This window comes from Canis lupus, chromosome 5 (assembly GCF_048164855.1).
Source record: "Canis lupus baileyi chromosome 5, mCanLup2.hap1, whole genome shotgun sequence".
In the NCBI taxonomy this organism is placed as follows: Eukaryota; Metazoa; Chordata; class Mammalia; order Carnivora; family Canidae; genus Canis; species Canis lupus.
In genome coordinates this window covers 30,016,806-30,038,465 of record NC_132842.1, presented here as the reverse complement: position 1 = coordinate 30,038,465, position 21,660 = coordinate 30,016,806, and the positions used below count along the sequence as shown (strand labels likewise).

General features: G+C 35.6%; 1 protein-coding gene across 4 annotated transcripts in view; it reads right to left on the bottom strand.

The window, feature by feature from the left end:
- PRKCQ (protein kinase C theta) overlaps nucleotides 1-21,660 on the bottom strand; it is a 173,532-nt gene that overhangs the window by 64,522 nt on the left and 87,350 nt on the right. For all 4 annotated transcript variants that reach the window (XM_072825893.1, XM_072825894.1, XM_072825895.1 and 1 more), the window contains one exon: nucleotides 20,722-20,895. In XM_072825893.1, coding sequence (XP_072681994.1) covers nucleotides 20,722-20,895 — 174 coding nt within the window. The remainder of the gene's footprint in view (nucleotides 1-20,721; nucleotides 20,896-21,660) is intronic.

The following is a 21,660-nucleotide window of genomic DNA, read 5'->3' as shown; positions in this document are numbered from 1 at the left end:
CAGAACATTCCATCCCAAATCAGAATACACATTCTTTTCAGTGGCACATGGAACGTCCTCCAGAAAAGATCACATATTAGGCCACAGAACAAGTATCAACAAATTAAAAAAGATAGAAGTCTCACCATGCATCTTTTCTGACCACAACACTATGAAACTAGAAATCAACCACAAGAGAAAACCTGAAAGGCAAACAAATGCATGTTACTAAACAATGAATGGGTCAACCAAGAAATCAAAGACAAAATAAAAAACTACATGGAGACAAATGCAAATGAAAACATAGTTGTCCAAATTTTTTGAGATATAGTAAAAGCTGTTCTAAGAGGGAAGTTTATAGAAATACAGGCCTAACAAAGCAAGAAAAATCCCAAATAAACAACTTAAATTTACATCTAAAGAAACTATAAGAAGAACGAAACCCAAAAGTAATAGAAGAAAGGAAATAATAAAGTTAGAGCAGAAACAAAACAGAAACTAAAAAGACAATAGAACAGCTAAAGATCAGTGATATCAGGAGCTGGTTCTTTAAGAATTTCAAAAGAATTGATCAGTCTTTAGCCAGACACATTAAAAAAAAAAAAAAAAGAGCAAGTATTCAGATAAAATAAGAAATGAAAGGGAAGAAATGACAACCGACATTACAGAAATACAAAAGATTGTAAGAGCTATTATGGAAAATTATATGCCAACAAATTGGACAAGCCTAGAATAAATAGATAAATTCCTAGAAACATATAACCTTCAAAAACTGAATCAGGAAGGAATAGGAAATTTGAATAGACCAATTGCCAGCAAGGAAATTTTCTCAGTAATCAAAAAACTCCCAGCAAACAAAAGTCCAGAGCCAGATGGCTTCACAGGTGAATTCTACTAAACATTTAAGGAAGAGTTAATACCTATTCTTCATAAACTATTCCAAAAAATAGAAGAGGAAGGAAAACTTCCCAATTCATCCTATGAAGCCAGCATTACCCTGATACTGAAACCAGATAAAGATACATTTAAAAAAAAAAAAAGAACCGGGATCCCTGGGTGGCGCAGCGGTTTGGCGCCTGCCTTTGGCCCAGGGCACGATCCTGGAGACCCAGAATCGAATCCCACGTCGGGCTCCCGGTGCATGGAGCCTGCTTCTCCCTCTGCCTGTGTCTCTGCCTCTCTCTCTCTCTGTGTGACTACCATAAATAAATTAAAAAAAAAAAAAAAAAAAAAAAAAAGAACCACAGGCCAGTATTTCTGATGAACATAGATGTAAAAATTCTCAAAAATATACTAGCACAAATTGGTTGGGAAGAAGTAAAACTCACAATTTGCAGATGACATGATACTATACATAGAAAACCCTAAAGAATTAAAAGAATAAATGAATTAAATGGAATAAATCAGTTATGGAATATAAAATTCATATACAGAAATCATTTGTGTTTCTAAATACTAATGAAGTAGCAGAAAGAGAAATTAAGAAAACAATTCCATTTACAATTGCACCAAGAGAATGAAATATCTGGGACTGAACTTAACCAAAGAGGTAAAACTTGTACTCTAGAAATTATAAAACTTTGATGAAAAAAAGGAAGATGATACAAACAAAGGAAAGACATTCCATACTCATGGATTAGAAGAATAATATCGCTTAAATGTCCACATTACCCAAAGCACACTACAGATTCAACGCAATCCCTATCAAAGTACCAATAGCATTTTCCATAGAATTGGAAAAATAATATTAAAATGTGTATGGAACCTAAATGATCCTGAATAGCCAAAGCAATCTTGAGAAAGGATAAAGCTGGAGGTACTACAATTCCCAATTTCAAGATATACTACAAAGTTGTAGTAATCAAAATAGTATAGTACTAGCATAAAAATAGACACATACAGTAATGGAACAGAATAGAGACCCCAGAAATAACATTTATATGGTCAATTAACCCATAACAAAGGAAGCAAGAATATATTATGGGGAAAAGCTACATGCAAAAGAATGAAATTAGACCACTTTCTTAGACCATATATAAAAGTAAAATCATAGTGGACTACAGACTTCAGTGTGAGACCTGTAATGAAAATCTTCTATATGAAAATATAGGCAATATTCTCTTTGGTACTGGCCTTAATAGCATGTAGGATTCCTCTACAGGAAAGGGAAACAAAAACAAAATTAAACAATTGAGCCTACTCCAAAATAAAAAAGCTTTTGCATAGTGAAGGACTATCAACAAAATGAAAAGGCAACCTTGAATGGGAGAAGAAATTTGCAAATGACATTTCATATAAGGGGTTAACATTCAAGATCTATAAAGAACTTATATAACTCAACACCAAAAACCCAAATCTGATTTAAAAATAAGCAGAGAACCTGAATAGTCTTTTTTTTTCCAAAAAGACATAAAGGTGACCCACATACATGTGAAAAAATGCTCAACATCACCAATCATCAGGGAAATGAAAATCAAAACCACAGTGAGATATCACCTTATGCTTATCAGAATGGCCACTGTCAAAAAGATGGGCAATATCAAGTTTTGGCAAAGATGTGGAGTAAAAGAAACCCTCATGCACTGTTGGTAGAAATGTAAATTGGAGCAGTCACTGTGGAAAACAGTATGGAGGTTCCTCAAAAAAGTTAAAAATAGAACAGCCTTATGATCCAGCAATCACACTACTGTGTATTTACCCAAAGAATATAAGAACATTAATCCAAAGGGATAACATGCACCCCTATGTTTATAGCTGCATTATCTACAACGTATGGAAGAAGTTAAGATACGGAAGCAACCCAAGTGTCCATTGACTGCTGAATGGATGAAGAATGAAATCTTGCCATTTGCAACAACCTGGATGGAGCTAGAGAGTATTATGCTAAGTGAAATAAGTCAACCAGAGAAAGATAAAATATGGTTTCACTCATACGGAATTTAAGAAACAAAACAAATGAGTAAAGGGGGAAAGAGAGAGACAAACCAGAGAAACAGACTCTTAACCATAGAGAACAAACATGGTTGCCAGAGAAGAGATGGGGGCACAGTTAGTTAAATAGGAGACGGGGATTAAGGAACGCACTTGTCATGATGAGCACTGGGTGATGTATGGAACTGTTGAATCACTATATTGTACATCTGTAACTAATATAAAATTGTAATGTTAACTAGGATTAAAATAAAATAATTAAAAAATTAGTAAAACACACACACAATGGAGTATTACTCAGGTGTATAAAAGAATGAGATCTTGCCATTTATGACAACATGGATGGATCCAAAAAACATAATGCTAAGTGAAATAAGTCAGAGAGACAAATATCATATGATTTCTCTTTATCTGGAATCTAAAAAACAAAACAAACAAAAATAGAAACGGACTCATAAATACAGAGAATAAACTGATGGTTACCAGAAGAGAGAGGAAGGATGGGCAAAGTTGGTGAAGAGGAGTACGAGGTACAGGGTTCCCGTTATGGAAAGAATAAGTCACAGGGATGAAAGGTCAGCATAGGGAAATGTAGTCTGTGGTTTTGTTAATGTTATATGGTGGCAGATAAAAATCTACACCTGTGGTGAGCATAGCATAATGTACAGACTTGTTGAATCAGTATATTGCACATTGGAAACTAATGTAACATTGTCAACTGTACTCCAATTAGAAAAAAAAAAAAAGCAAAAACAAAACCATTCTCACATTGTTAGATGCATCTTTCCTTACCAAACTAATTTAGCAACTAAGCCCCCCTTATTTTTCCATAGTGTTATCAGAGATAGAGAAATTTTGGATTATTGTCCCTTTTTTTTTTGCCCTAATATAATTAGGAATATTACTTTTCATGGTGTTTTTGCATCCCTAAAAGTATACATTTAGTGATTAGAGAGATGACATGTTGCCAAGACATTTGCAATGTATGAATATACAGGAGGCCAATATCTGGACACAGAGACAAAAGTAAGATTGAACATTGTTCCCAGTTCCCAGCTGAATGGTCTCAGGCAAAGCTCATCCCCTTTAGCCTCAGTTTTCTCATAAGTAAAACGAGGTTTATAATAATACCTGCTTCATCAGAGTTAACAGAATTCAGTGAGATAATATTTTTAAAGTTCTTAGGAAGCTACCTGGAACAAATAGACCCTCAATAAAGGTATTTTTAATCATATTTTTCTATTTTAAAATATTTGTCGGTACAGGGATGGCTTGCCTACTTTAGCAAAAAAATTTATTCTGGGTGCCAGTGTGCACAACTGAAAGATTAAATGTCTAGCTTTCCTTGCAGCTATAGATGACTCAGAAAAATGTAAGTAAGTTTTTTGTGGTCCTATGGAAAAGTGATTTATTAAAGAAGAGAGTTAGCATGGGGTTGTTCTATCCTTTCCCTCTACCTCCAGAACCCTATCTAGACCATGGCTGTGAGGGTTGGGTTCCAGCAACCACGTTTGACTGAGGAGTACCCTTGAGGATGGAAGCAAAGTGCTGTGGATGATGGAACAGGGAGCAGATGGTGCCTGGATCTCTGATGACACCATAGAACTGTCAAAGCTGCTCTGAACTGCATGTGTCTCACTCCCTTTAGATGAAGAAACACCTCTAGCTCATTGAACCATGTCATTGTTACCAGCAGCCAGTGGCAATTTTTCTTTTAAGGTTTATTTTAGGAGTAGGGAGGACAGAGGGAGAGGGAGAGAGAGTCTCAAGTAGACTCTCTGATGAGCCTGGAGCCCAACATGGGGCTTGAACTCACAACCCTGAGATCAGGAACTGAGCTGAAACTGAGAGTCAGATGCTTAACCAACTGCACCCCCCAGGCGCCACCCCAATGGTAATTTCTAATTGACACATTTTCACATTTAGACAATCTTAAAATTTGGAAATAGCTTCTAATATATAAAATTTTAAAATAATTGTTTTATCAAGAAAATTAATACTGCATCTCATTGTTAAAGATATCTTAAGATAAAGAAATTGGAATATTTTCCAAGTTTGGTAGGACTTTGTCTTCTGTTTACTAGATTTAGGTAGGAAAGGGAAATAGCCTTGTGATTTAATCCCCATACAGTTTTAGAATCTTGCCTATTTTGGGGAAACGTAGAGAACTTACAAACAGTAGGCCCACAATAAAAATTTGAATTACAGAGTAATGTTTGAAAGTAGGTTTTGAAATGGATGTTTTTTTAAGGTTTTATGATTAATTTAATTCTAATAATTTTTAATTTACTTGTTAGTACAGTGAAAAGATTTATGACAATTATTCTTGTAGACAAAACTTTACTGTGGATTTTCTTATTTTTACATTTTTTTGGAATGTAAGTAATGGGAAATATGTACAGAGTATATGGGCTTAAAACACAGTAGTCTGAAGTTGGCTGGCATACATACTGAAATTGATACCAAGAGGAACCATGCAATTTTAAGCCCTTCTGGACTTTCATACAAGATATGGAAAATATAAATATTTTTAAAATGGAGGAATGTTAGTAAAAATAAAGAATAAAAAGTCATTCCCTCCTAAGACAACTTTTCATAATATTAATTTATACTAGACTCTGATACCAATAATTGATGCTGTAGCCTGAACGATGTACAAAGTAATCTTGATGTATCACAGAAAAAATTTCAAAAAAAATTTTTTGAGCCTCACTCAGATTCAGGTTTAGATTCAACTGATATTGTTTTACATATCTAGATCCTAAGCACTCTGATTTCACATATGGTACTGGGTTTATACTCTACAACCCTTCTGTGTGGTAATTCTCTCTATTCCATGCAGGTGAGGAAGGGAGCCTCAGAGCCCTGTTGATAAATGGTTGAGCTGGGACTAAACTGCTTGAGAATCCAAGTCCACAGCTATTTTCATTCTCTATAGCTCCCTAAATGGTTTTGCCATATTTGCACACACTTCACATGTCATAGGTTCCTCATACTGAACTTTAAAAGCCTTTAATGATTTAAACCAGTTTCCCTCATAATAAATGAATAAGATCAGTCCAAGATGGTGCCACAGGAAGATGCTGCACTCACCTTCCCTAGACATAATGAATATATACCTACATATAAAGCAATCCAAGTGAGTTGCATCACTTAAGTTGTTGGCTTGTGTGTCCATGTTGGGGGGATAGAGTTGAACTCAGGATTTCTAGTTATGACCTTTTCTTTTCCACTAAAGACAACCCTTTAACATTTCTTTTAAGACCAGTATAGGGGTGATGATAGTTCTTCTTCCTTTTTTTTTTTTTTAAAGATTTTATTTATTCATAGAGACACACAGAGAGAGAGAGAGGCAGAGACACAGGCAGAGGGAGAAGCAGGCTCCATGCAATTCTCTAGAAAAAGAATTGAGGGCTAATTGAACAGCTTTTGCTCAACAAACAAAAGAGGGGCCAGATAGAGGAGAGCAGGAAAGATGGAGACAAGTGGTAATGATGGGAACTCTACTCTAACATAGTGACCTACAGTATGTAGGGATATCACTAGGAGGCTGGTGTGTACTCACTTGCTCTAGGGCACAGCAAAAAAAATAAAAAAAAAATCTGGTTGAAAGGCAACTAGATTGTAAGTGAAATCCAATTACAAACCCTAGGGTGTCTACCAATGGGTGGGGAACTGCTGGAATTCTATCCAGGGCTGGAGATGCCAGGAAGTACCATTTTTATGTTCACACTCTACTTCAATAGGACAGATGGGGGCAGGATCCAGTTGCTCTGGCCAACCTGCTAGGGCTACCCCAGTGAGTCTCAGACCCCTTGTCCACACCAGCCCCAGCAGTCCCCACAAGGTGGCCCTACCACAGTGTACCCCAGGTACCCTTGCCCACCCCTGGCCCAGATCAAGCCATATCACCAAAGTAGCCTCAGCAAAGTGTGCTCCAAGGCCCTCAGCCTATGGCTACTCTAGCTCTAGCTATCCCTTCAGGGAGGTTGACTGCAGTGCACACTGGGATCCTCCGGGCTGCACCTGGTACAATACTGCTGTTGTGACAAGATGGCCTGTGTGTGGTATATCTCAAGTCTACTTCCCAGCCTGTGCCCAATCCAGCTGTTTAACAAGACGGCTACAGTAAAGCTCACTCCAGTACACCTAGCCCACAACTACTTCAGCTCTAGCTGTCCTGCCAAGTCAGCCCAAGGGAAGCATGCTTCAGGACCTTCTTGCCCATGCCAGCTCCAGAACCAGCCATCCCTCAAGGTGACCCCAATGCAGCATGCCCTGGGACCCCTAAGACTGCACCTGCCAGCTTTAGCTGGCCTGCGAAAGCTGCCAGACACATTCAGTATAAAAATGATGCTGATTTTTTTTCAGCAGAAACTTTGCAGGCTAGAAGGGAGTGTCAGGATATATTTAAAGGGCTAAAAAGGAAAAACTTTCAACTAAGAATACTCTACCCAGAAAGATTATCATTTAGTAGGAGAGATAAAGAAGTTCCCAGACAAGAAAAACTGGGCAGCCCGATGGATCAGAGGTTTAGCACTGCCAGGGCATGATCCTGGAGACCTGGGATCGAGTCCCACATAGGGCTCCCTGCATGGAGCCTGCTTCTCCGTCTGCCTGTGTCTCTGCCTCTCTCTCTCTGTGTCTCTATGAATAAATAAAATCTTAAAAAAAGGAAGAAAAACTATCATCACCCCTATACTGGTCTTAAAAGAAATGTTAAAGGGTTGTCTTTAGTGGAAGACAAAAGGTCATAACAAGAAATCCTGAGTTCACCTCTATCCCTGCAACATGGACACACAAGCCAACAACTTAAGTGATACAACTCACTTGGAAAGACTTGAAGTCTAACTGTACAGATCTTCCACAGCTAAAGACATAAAGAGGAAGTCACACTTTATGGTGTGGATGGTGGAAGAGGCAGAGATGGAGTCAGGACTAAACTCTTAGCATGGCAGACCCCAGTGGGTTCCCTCTGAGGAATGAGGGGATTGAACCCCACATCAAGCACACACCAGCCCTGGGTACCTGTACCTGGAAGACAAGTCAACATAATATCCAGTTTTGAAAATCTGTAAGACTTAACTCCAGGAGCTTTGAAAATCAGTGGGGCTTACCTCTGGGAGAGCTGGAGGGCTACAGGAAACAGAGACCCCATTCTTAAAGGGCCAGTGTTCTATAGCACTTGGTTTGAGATAGCACAGAGGCAGCATTTAAAAACCTCCTTATATGTGAAGGAGATTCAGTGACTAATTTTAGAACATGTGCTCGAAGGTGAGGGATCTGTGGGAGCTTTCTCCAGAAGGAAAAGTCCTGGCAGGCACCATTTTTCTTGCCCTTCTTCATCCTAGCTCGCCAGACACTTACAGGAGCAAGTTCTGACACTTTTCATTTACTTTGCTAGTACTGTTCACCCTGTGGACCTACCCCATCCAATACAACTGCGTTAGCAGACACCCCTCCAAAGCAGCTCCCATCTGACCACATTTGGTGGGCAGCCTTGATCAGCACTGGCAAGCTCCCCCCCGCACTGCCCCCGGAAAGTGACTACATCTACCACACCTAGCAGACAGCCCTGGCAGAGACTGATGACTCTGCAAGGCCTCTCCCTCAGCACAGGGGGTAGCCATGCCCATGAGTAGATCCTTAGCAGTTGCAGTAGACCTCTCAAGTAGGTGTGGTAAACACACCCATAAGTACACCTGCAGTAGCTCCAGCTGGGTTTCTCAGCCTGCCATGATAGAGTCAGCTCTATCTACTAGTGCTCCTGCATTAGTCATGGCCTGACATTGTTAATACCTGGGTGGAGGGCCAAGCCCATCAACCAGGGTGCCAGCAGCAGTTTTAGGCCAGTCATAAAAAGAGGGTTCATGCAGCTCACAGAGAGGATACCCTAGAATCCCTGGTTCTAGAAAACAATGAAGGATTGTGCAACAGGGTTTCATAGGACACCTACATAAGACCACCACTTTTAAGATTAGGAGACATAACTAACTTACCTAATACATAGAAATAAACCCACAGAATCAGACAAAATGGGAAGACAGAGGAATATGTTGCAAGTGAAAGAACAAAGCAAAAGCTCAGAAAAAGTACTAAATGAAAGAGAGGTAAGAAATCTTTCTCATAAAGAGTTCAAGGTAATATCACAAAGATGCTCACTGGACTAGAGAAGAGTGGATGAACTCAGAATTCATCCACCAGAACATAATTAGAAAATATCAAAAAAGAACCAATCAGAGCATAAGAATGACTGGAATGAAAACTGGAATGAAAATCCCCATTAGAGGGGATCAACACTAAACTAGATAATATAGAAGAACAAATCAAGGATCTGTAATACAGGGTAGTGGAAAGTACCCAGCTGAAGAGCAAAAAGAAAAAGAATTTTTAAAAAGTAAGCCTGAAAAAGATGAACCTAAGAAGGATCACATCAAGACACCTAATAATTAAAATTTCAAAGATTACAGATAAAGAAAGGGTCTTAAAAGCAGCTAGAGAAAAAAAGTCACATAGAAACCTATAAGGCTGTCAGATGATTTTTCAACAGAAACTTTGCAGACCAGAATAAAATGGCATGATGCATTGAAAGTTATAAAGGTAAAAAGCTTATGATCAAGAATACTCTACTTTGCAAATTCAGAATTGAAGAAGAGATAGTTTCCCAGACAAACAAAATTAAAGGAGTTCACCACTAAACCAGCCTTACAGGAAATGTTAAAGGGTGTTCATGAAGCAGAAAGTCAAAGGCCACCAGCAGAAGTAAGAAATATAAGAAATTTATGAAAGGAGAATTTCAATGGTTAACCCAAATATATAGTAAAGGTAGTAGATCAATTATAAATGTAGTATGAATGTTAAAAGGTAAAATTAATTATAATTGCAGAAATCAGATAAGAAATTCACAAAATGAAAAGATGTAAAACATGGCATCATATACATAAGACATGGTGGGGGAAGCAAAAAGGTAGTGCTTTTAAATATATTTGAAGTTAAGTGATTATTAACTTAATACAGACTGCTATATTATGTTATAAAGCAGCATGTTGTATAGAAACCTTATGATATACCCAAATTATAAACCTATAATTTATACACAAAAAACAAACAGAAAAATCCAAGTATAATACTAAAGAAAATTAATAAATTAAAAAAAAACTGAGAGCAAGAAAAGACTGAGAACTACAAAAAAAGTCAAGAAAACAATGAGGAAAATGGCAATAAGTATACATATCAATAAACACTTTATTTTATTTTATTTTTTTATTTATTCATGAGGGACACAGAGACAGAGAGAGAGAGAGAGAGAGAGAGTGAGAGAGACAGGCAGAGGGAGAAGCAGGCTCCATGCAGGAAAGCCGATGTGGGACTTGATCCTGGGTCTCCAGGATCAGGCCCTGGGCCGAAGGCAGCGGTAAACCACTGAACCACCCGGGATCCCCTCAGTAAACACTTTAAATGGACTAAATACAGCAATCAAAGGGCATGGTGACAGAATGAATTAAAAAAAAAAAAAAACACAGTAAGACTCATGTCTTATTAGCTGCCTACAAGAGCATTACTTCCACCTAAAGACACATACAGACTGCAAGTGAAGGGATGGAAAAATATATCCCATTCAAATGTAAATGAAGAGAAAGCTGGAGTAGCAATATTTATATCAGATAAAATAAACTTTAAATCAAATACTACCCAGAGACAAAGAAGGGGATTAAATAATGATGTAACTATTTATATGCCCCACGTAGGAGTACCTAAACACATAAAGTAAATATTAACAGACATAAAAGGACAAATTGAAAGTAATGCATTGATAATAGGGGACTTTAATACCTACTTACATAAATGGGTAAATCATCCAGACAATATCAATAAGGAAACAATGACTTTGAAAAACACATTAATGAGATTGACTTCATAGATATAAACAGAACAGTCCATTCAAAAGAGGAGAATGCACAGTCTTTTCAAGTGTTCACGGAACACTGTCCAGGATAAATGGCATGCAAGGCCATTAAACAAATCTCAATAAATATTAAATACTGAAATTATATCAAACATCTCTTCTGACCATAATAACAGTATGAAACTAAAAATCAAGTAAAAGCAAAAAAAGAAAAAACTGTAAAAAATGACAAACACATGGAAATAGATAATGCTACTAAGAAACCAATGGGTAAGTGAATAAATCAAAGATGAAATTAAAAAATACATGGAGATTGAAAATGGAAACACAATGGTTCAAAATCTTTGGAAGACAGCAAAAGCTGTTCTAGGAGGGAAGTTTATGTGATACAAAAAACAACAAAAACAATCAAGTAAACAATATAATTTTAAACCTAAAGAAATGAGAAAAAAGTAAACCAACAAAGTCAAAAGTTAGTAGGAGGGTGGAAATAATAAAGATCAGATTGGCAATAAATGAAATAATGAAATAGAAACTAAAAACCCAATAGAAAAGATTAATGAAGTTAGTAAAGTTTCTTTGAAAAAATAAAATTGATAAGCTGCTAGTAAATCACATCAAAAAAGAGAGAAAGAAAAAAAAAAGTGAGAGAAAGGACTCAAATAAATAAAACCAGAAATGAAAGAGAAGTATAACCAATACCACAGAAATTGATAGTATTATGAGACTACTACTAGTACTACAAAATCATACACCAATAAGTTGGATAAAAGAAATGATAAAATTCTTAGAAACATTCAATTTTATAAGACTGAATCATTAAGATATAAAAAATCTGAACAGACCAGTTACTAGTAATAAAATTGAATCAGTAAAAAACAAAACAAAACAAAACAAAAACTTGCAAAAAACAAAAGTCCAGAACCAGATGGCTTCACTGGTGAGTTCTGTCAAATATTTAGAGTTAATATCTCTCCTCCTAAAAATATTCCAAAAAATAGAAGAGGGAGGAATGCTTCCAAATTTATTCTTTAAGGCTAGCATTACTCTCACACAAAAAACAAAGAAACCACAAAAAAGAAATTATAGACCACTATCTCTGATGAACATAGATACAAAAATTTTCAACAAAATACTAGCAAACCAAATTCAACAATACATAAAAGGGTTATTTAACAAGATCAAGCAGGATCTATCCCAGAGGTGCAAGACAGTTTGACACCAGCAAATCAATCAATGCGGTACATCACAATAATAAAATCAAGGATAAAAATCATACGATCATCTCAATAGATACAGAAGAAGCATTTGACAAAATTTAAGATCTGTTTATGATAAAAATGCAACAAAATGGATTTAGAGGGAGTATACCTCAACATAATAAAGACCATATGTGATGGACACACAGCTAACATATTCTTTGATGATCAGGATTCAAGCAAGATCAGGAACAAGACAAGGATATCCATTTTTGCCATTTTTATTCAACATAGTACTGGAAATCCTAGCCATAGCAAACAGATAAGAAAAAAAAAGACATCCAAATTTGCAAGGAAGAAGCAAAACTGTCAGTATTTGAAGATTATATGATATAAAAAATGATGACTCCACTAAAAAACTCTAATATAAATGAATTCAGTGAAGTTACCAAATACAAAATTAATATACAGAAATTGGTTGCATTTTATATATTAATAATAAGTTAAGAGAAAAAGGAGTTAAGAAAACAATCCCATTTATAAATGCATCAAAAGTTTAAAATATTTAGGAATAAATTTAACCAAAGAGGAGAAAACCTTGTATTCTGAAAACTTGTAAGACACTGATGAAAGGAAATAAAGATGACATAAATGAAGGGACAGATATTCCAATCCCATTAATTGGACGAATTAATATTGACAAATATCTGTACTACCAAATCAATCTACAATCCAATATAATCCCTATCAAAATATTAATAGTAGTTTTCACAGAGCTACAATAAATAGTTCTAATTTGTGTGGCGCCATGACAGACCTCAAATAGCCATTATAACCTTGAGAAAGAGGAATAAAGTACAATACTAGGTTTCAACTACACTACAAAGCTAAAGTAATAAAAATAGTATGGTACCAGCACAAAACTGGACACCCATATCAGTGGAACAGAATAAAGAGACCAGAAAGAAACTCATGCTTATATTGTCAATTATCTGTGACAAAGGTAGCATGCATATGAAAGGGGAAAATACAGGTCTTCAACAAATGGTGTTTGGAAAACTGGATGATTATGTGAAAAAAGAAAGAAAAAAAGAAAAGAAAAGAAAGAGAAAGAAAGAAAGAAAGGGAAAGAAAAAAGAAGGAAGAAAAAGAAAGGAGGGAGGAAACTGACCTTTTTTTTATACCATATATACGCACCCACATAACCTAAATAGATTAAAATCTAGCTGTAATGCTCAAAGCCAAACAAGTCCTACAGGAAAAAAAAAATAGGCAGTAAAATCTTGGAGAGCAGCCTTAGCAGTGTTTTTCTGGATCTGTCTCCTTAGGCAAAAGGAAACATAAGCAAAAGTAAATATTTGGAACACATTAAATTACAAATTTTTTTGCACAGTGAAAGAAACCATCAACAAGACATAAAGGCAATCTACTGAATGGTAGAAGTTACTTGCAAATGATTATTCTGTAGGAGGTTATTGTCCAAAATACAGAAAGCACTCAACATCAAAACAACAACAGCAACAACACAACCTGGTTAAAAAATGAACAGAACACTTGAACAAACATTTTTCCAAAGAAGACATTCAAATGGCCAACAGACACATAAAAATATGCTCAACATTGATAACTCTCAGGGAAATGCAAATCAAAACCACAATGAATATCACCTCCCACCTATTAGAATTGCTAGTATTAAAAAGACAAGAAATAACAACTGAAACTAATGTAATCTTGTGTGTCAGCTATGCTCAGATTTAAAAAAAGAAAGAGCAAGTGTTGGTGAAGATGTAGAGAAAAGGGAACCCTAGTGCACTGTTGGTGGGAATGTAAATCGGTGTAGCCATTATGGAAAAGTATGGAGGGGTTTCCTCAAAAATTAAAATACAATATGATCTAGGAATTCTACTTCTGGATATTTATCTAAAGAAAATGAAAACAGTAATTCAAAAAGTTATATGCACCCCCATAAATAATAATTCGATGCAGTATTATTTATAATAGCAAAGATGTGGAAGCCACTTAAGTATCTATCAATAGATAAATGCTAAAGAAGCAGGATGTGTGTGTGTGTGTATGTGTGTGTATAAAATTGAATATTAGCCAAATAAAGAATTATATCTTTCCATTTGCAACAACATTCATGGACCCAGAGGGTCCTAAGGGAAAGGAGTCAGAAAGAGAAAGACAAATACTACATTATTTCACTTATATGTAGAATACTAAAAGAAAACAGATACATAAACTAACAAAAACCGAAAAAGACTCATAAATACAGAGAACAAACTGGTAGTTGCCTCAGGTGAGGAGCTGTATGGATGGGTAAAATAGGTGAAGGAGATTAAATACAAATTTCCAGTTATAAAATAAGTCACAGGGATAAAAAGTTCAGTATAGGGAATACAGTGAAAGTATTATAATACCTTTGTAGGGTGATAAATGCTAACTACACTTATCACTGTAAACATTTCATAATGTTTATAATTGCCAAATCACTATGTTGTATACTTGAATCTAATATAATATTGTATCAACTATACTGCAGTTAAATTTTTTTTTAAATTAAAAAAATGAAAATATAAAAGGAATAAATCTTATTGTCCAGGGCAATTATATAGTAAAGGCAGTGGATCAGCCACTTAAAAAAAGCTAGTATGTAAGTTGAACAGGCAAAAATAGTAAAATCAGTTATAACTACAATAAGTAGTTAAAGGATACACAAAAGAAAGGTATAAAATATGACATCAAAAACTTAAAATGGGAGATGCCTGGGTGGCTCAGCAGTTGAACATCCGCCTTCAGCTCAGGGTGTGATCCTGGAGACCCGGGATCAAGTCCCACATCAGGCTTCCTTCACGGAACCTGCTTCTCGCTCTGCCTGTGTCTCTGCCTCTCTCTCTCTCTGTGTCTCTCATGAATAAATAAATAAAATCTTAAAAAGAGAACATAAAATGAGGGTATGTTGTATTTTCAGAATGTGTATCAACTTAAGCAACTATCAGCTTCAAATATACACACATACATTCACACATATATATAGGCTGACAGTATATACAAACACACCACACACAAATCATAGTACTGAGAAACCAAAAACCTACAATAGATATGCACTAAGTAAAGAAAAGGAATCCATATATAACACTAAAGAAAACCATCAAACCACAAGGGAAGATAGCAAAAGAAGAGAGAGAGAAAAAAAAAAGAACTACAAAAGCAACCAGAAAACAATCAATAAAACAGAAGTACATACCTATCAATAATTAATGTAAATGAAAATGGACTAAATGCTCCAATCAATAGACACAGGATAGCCGAATGGATACAAAAATAAGACCCACCTATATGCTGTCTGTAAGAAACTCACTTCAGATGTAAAGACATACAGATTGAAAGTGAAAGGATGGAGCAATGCTTCTATCAGACAAAACAGACTTTAAACAAAGACTCTTAGAAAGCACACACACACACACACGCACGCACAAAAGACATTAAATAATAAGGGAAGTCCAAGAAGATAAAACATTCATTAATATTTATGTACCCAACATAGGAGCACCTATATGTAATAAGCAAATATTAACAAATATAAGGGAGAAATTGATAGCAATACAATTGATAACAGTACAATAATAGTAGAGAACTTGAATACACCACCTATATCAATGGAGACATCATCTAGACAGAAAAGTAAGAAAACATTGACATTAAATGACACGTTAGACCAGATGGACTTAATTGAGAGTACAGAGAATTTCACCCAAAACAACAAAATGTATACATAGAAGACTTCCAAATTGGAAAAGAGTAAAACTCATTATTTGCGGCTGAGATATTATATACAACTCTAAAGACTCCAGCAAAAGACTATTAGATTTAATAAACAAATTCAGTAGTCACAAGATACAGAATTAACATTCAGAAATTGGTTACTATATACTAATAATGAACTATCAGAGAAAATAAGAGAGCAACCCCATTTATAATGCATCAAAAAGAATAAAGTACCTTAGAATAAATTTTATCAAGGAGGTGAAAAATCTGTACTCTGAAGACTGTACGACACTGGTGAAAGAAACTGAAGACAACACAAATTGAAGATATATAATGCTCATGGACTGGAAGAATTAACATTAGATACTACCTAAAGGTATCTACAGATGCAATACAATCCCATTCAAAATACCAGTGGAATTTTTTCACAGAACTAGAACAAAGAATTCTAAAATTGTATGGAACCACAAAAGACCCTGAATATCAAAGCAATCTTAATTTATTAATTAATCACTAATTATTACTATTTATTTGGGAACCACAAAGACTCTGAATACCCAAAGCTGGAGGTATCAGAAGCCCAGATTTCTTTCTTTTTTTATTTTTAATTTTTAATTTTTTAAATTTATTTATGATAGTCACAGAGAGAGAGAGAGAGAGAGGCAGAGACATAGGCAGAGGGAGAAGCAGGCTCCATGCACCGGGAGCCCGATGTGGGTTTCGATCCTGGGTCTCCAGGACCGCGCCCTGGGCCAAAGGCAGGCGCCAAACCACTGCGCCACCCAGGGATCCCAGAAGCCCAGATTTCAAGCTATATTACAAAGCTCCAGTAATTAAAATAGTATGGTACTGGCCAAAAAACGGATATAGATCAATAGAATAGAACAGAGATCCCAAGTATAAACCCACACACTATGGTCAATTAATCTATGATAAATGAAGCAAAAATGTACAAGTAAAAATACAGTGCTTTCAATAAATGGTGTTGGGAAAACTGGACTATGATTTTATACTATACAGAAAAATAAATTCAGAATGGATCAAAGACTTGAATATAAGACCTGAAACCATAAACTCTTGTAAGAGAACATAGGCAGTAAGCTCTTTGACATCTATTTTAGAAATATATATATATTTTTTATCTTAGCAATATTTTTTGGACCAGTATCATCAGGCAAGGGCAACAAAAGCTAAAGTAAACAAATAGGTTTGCATAAAACTACAAAGATTTTGCATAGTGAGGGACACCATCAACAAAATGAAATAGCAATCTCTTGAATGGGATAAAATATTTGCAAATTATACATCTAATAAGGTGTCAAATCCAAAATATATAAAGAACTTTAATGATTTATTATTTAAAAAACCCAAACAACTGGATTATAAATGGGCATAGGACCTGAATAAACATTTTCCCAAAGAAGACATACAGATAGCTAATAGGTATGTAAATGAGTCTCAACATCACTAATGGGGAAATGCAAGTCAAAATTACCTCACACCTGTCAGATTGGCTATTATCAAAAAGATAAAAAGAATCACAAGTGTTGGAGAGGATATGGAGAAATCGAAGCCCTCGTGCACTGTTAGTGGGAATATAAACTGGGGCAGCCACTGTGGAAAACAGTGTGGAGGTTCCTCAAAAAGTTAAAAATACAATTACTGTATGATCCAGCTCTTCCACTTCTGGATATTTGTCCAAAGAAAACAAAAACACCAATTTGAAGAAACATATGCACCCTTATGTTCATTACAGCATTATTTATCATATCCAAGATATGGAAGCCACCTAAATGTCTATCAATAGATGAATGGATAAAGAATATGAGAAATGTGTATATGAATATATATACATAATACATAATAACACACATACATACAATAGAACATTGCTCAGCTGTAAAAATATATAAAGTGTTGCCATCTGTGACAACATGGATCAACCTAGAGGGTTTTATGTTAAGTGAAACAGGTCAGATGGAGAAAGACAAATACTATATGATCTCACTTATATAGAGAATCTAATAAAACAAAACAAAACAGAAACTGATTTATAGATACAGGAAACTGTGAGTCATCTGAATGGGGAGGGGTTGGGGGAGGTCAGTGAAATAGGTGACAGGTTTTAAGAGATACAAACTTTCAGTTATAAGGTAAATAAGTCACAGGATATAATGTTAGCATAGAAAATGTAGTTAATAATATTGTAATAACTCTTTATGGTGATGGACGGTAACTACACTTATGAGGATCATTTTGTAATGTATACAAGTACTGAATCACTATGATGTACACCTAAAACTAATATTACATGTAAATTATACTTCAATAAAAATAATAATAAATAGTAAATGAATAACTATCATCAGAATCTCTTGAATCATCTGGCATTCAACAGCTGGGCTCTTTGAAGGTAGAAGGCAATGAATAACTTTTCCTAAAAATAACAATTCCACAGAAAAGTACATAGTACATTTATGTTATCTAGTACCTTCCCTCGTGTATAAAGGTAACTATTATTCCCTCAAGAAAGGCAATTTCCAAAATGTTCCCATAGCAAATTGTCATCCATTTCAACTGTTGCTTTTCACACTCATCTTTGGTGTTTAATTGGTTATTCTGTTTGACATGCAAGATCTGAATAATAAGTCGGGACATCTCAAAAAAAGCAACTCAGTGTCCTCGGGAAAGTATAATGCAAGATGAATTCCTCCATCCCTTATTTCAAAACGAACTCACTTCCTTGAACTCTAAGTAGTGAGCCAGTCAGTTTTTACATTTGATGTACATGTTCTCTGCCACTTTCCCCCATGCACTTCCTTCTCTAGTTTTGCTAATACGTTACAGCTGCATGGAACCTTAAAAGCATCTTCTGAGAGAAGAAAAGTAGCAAACACTGCCTGAAGCTCTGATAGACAAGCATGAGAAGGGAATATAGTTTCTACAAAGAGGATTATAAGAGCTTTCCCCATAGGATATAAAAACAATTATATATATAACAATTATATATATAAATCTGTATGTATGCATAAACAGGGAGAAAGTACCAGATGAAGCCTGATTACATCATACTCCTACAGGGACCTCGTCTTAAGTGTATTTAGCAGTTGGATACAAGCCTCACAATATTTCAAGAGAAGAAGTGAGATCACACAGCCCAGGATGCACAGATAATCCCGAATGCAGACTGTGAGCACATTGCAGAGCACTTCACTTCGCCTTTTGGTAACATAGTGACAGATATTTATGATCCCCAGGAGGAAATTTCTGGGAGGAAATCTCTAACTCATTATCAGAAATCTCAAGCTCTTTCTTGCTGAAGAAAATGAGTCTACTTTTTCTCAAATAGCTTATAATCCCTTCATTCTTTTCTGGTTTCTCCACTAGCCACCCGCACCTCTTCTGCCCAAGACCCTTTCCGCCTACTCGTACTCTAATTTCTAGCTTCTCTCAGCTCTGGGGACTCTTGTATGGAGTCTCTGTTCTGCAATTTAGTATCACTCACCTCTTTTAGTCTTGCCCCCTCAGTATTACTATGAAATTCCTGAGGTCAGGAACTTTATTTTACACTCCTGTATCCTTGGTGGTGCTTTAGATACTATACATGATTATTAAGTGCTTTAAAAAGTCATCTGGTTTCTTTCTTTTTTATCTAAGTGTATTTATGCATTTATTACTTTATTAAACATTTGTTGAGAATCTACTGGGGGCTGGGGAAGTAGGGATGAAAGGCCTACTTGCCATCCACATTTTCTGACTGATTCCACAGCTTCCCGAACACTCTACCCTCTGTGACTGGGGCAGCTTAGAGGCCTTCTGTTACTCGTATTTACATTAAGGTAGAACATTATCATGCAGGCTTGAAACAGAACAGCAGAATAAAGTCTTCATGCCCTTTGGATCTTAACCACACAGTCCCACGTGGGTCTGCTTACTATTCTAGCCCGTGTACAATGTGGAGAGAGTGAAGGAGAGTAGAAAAATGAAAAGAGAAAATCATAATGCTTGTGTATGAAGACTGATCTGCAAGGATGTTCATTTCAGTGTTATTTAAATCTGAACAGAAAGTTAGAAATGTTCTAATTGGATCAATCCCGTTGTAGAATATTCACTGATGTGAGGAAATATATAATAAGAGAGCATTGAAAATGCCAGTTATAGAATAGGAGGTCTTTACAATGGGTGTTTATTTTTATTTGACAAAATCCACTGGGGGAAAAAATCTGAAAGTTTAAATTTCAAAATACTAATTCTGAGTATACCCAAGTGATGAGATATTTTAAATGATTTTTTTTTGAGTATGAAGCATTTTTCCAAATTCTCTAAAATGATCTTGAATAACTCTTTAGTCACAAAAAATAGGCAATTAAAAAATTTATTTAAGGAATAAGGAGATCAAGAAGAGAATCTTCCCAGAATAAGAGAACCTTCTGAAAGAATTCACTCTTTTACCTCATTGCTCAGGCCTCACTCACTGATAAAGCTCACTGTAAAGGCTGCTTCTTCACTGACCATATTTAGGAAAATAATAATGCACATGTATTTTTATCTACTGTCCAACTTTTGTCTTTTCAAATACATATATGGTAGATAAAGAAACAAGTGTTATGTCTTTCTTCCTCATAAAACACTGCTTTGTCAAGCAAGTCAGAGCTGCTTAGAATCCTGGTTGTTATATAAATTAAACCAAATTCTAAAAACAAGCAAACAGACAAACCCACAAGTAAAGCCCTTTCCCAACCGACTATGCTAAAAAATTTAAAATAATATCTCAATGATGTTTGGACAAATGGAAGGTGAGCTGAAAAGTAAAGAAAAAAATATGGAGACAATTCCCCACATTTCCCAATAAGGGCACCTTAGGGGCACCCTGCATAGACAGGCACATTTGCTAAGTAAGAATTGGATGAAGAGTTGTCCAAATAGAAGCCTTACCTTGGTCTGGAATGTACAGAACATGTGCGTTAAGAACGGATGCTCCCAGGCCAAGGAGAGAACTCTCTTTTCTACCATTGTACACTCAACATCGTCATCCATCAAAACCACATCTTTCTTTAAGGCTTTTATTGCGAAAAATTGATTGGTTTTCTTGAACTCTGCTAGGAAGACCTAGAAGGAAGGGTGAGAAGTAATTTTATTTTAGAAGTTGATCTCACACTCATTAAAGAAGAGACAAAATTCTGAGAGAGATCTGTGTTGGGTGAGAAAAGAGGATTTCTTCTCCAATATCCCTTTATAGAGACAAAATAAAGTACTTTACTGATTTTAGGATATTACCTAGTAGTTTCAGACATGCTTTGTACCTTTCAAAGGATTCCACAAAAGTACTGTACAATTGGATGGGTTACTCTCAGTCCCTGAAAAATTCTGTTTAAAAAAATATGACCTGTCTGCCTAGGGAACTGAGTAAATTTATAATATAAATCCCCAGGGACTAAGGGCATACTGAAGGAAGCAAGAATAAGCAGGAGAGAGAGAGGAAGATTTGATTACACTTGAAACATCAGTGCAAATGAGCATAAAACTTATATACTTAAAGAATGTACACCATTTCATCTGATGGCATAGATGCTAATGCCATTTTTATCACCTACTATGTGCTACACACTCTGCTATGCTTTATATGTGCTACCTAATTCTTAGCTCAGAACTCTCTGCAAGACAGATAGTAATTTAAAAAAAACAACAACAACTGGGTTTAAAGAGTAAACTTACTCAACTTACTCAAATTCATGGAGCTACTCAGTAAGAAAAAAAATCTAATTCCAAATTTACTTTTTCTACTTGATTTCATGGATCTTATATGAAAGGACACCAGATGGCGTATAATGGGGAGTTTCTACAACTTTTGCTTTTGCAAATGATGCAACAGAT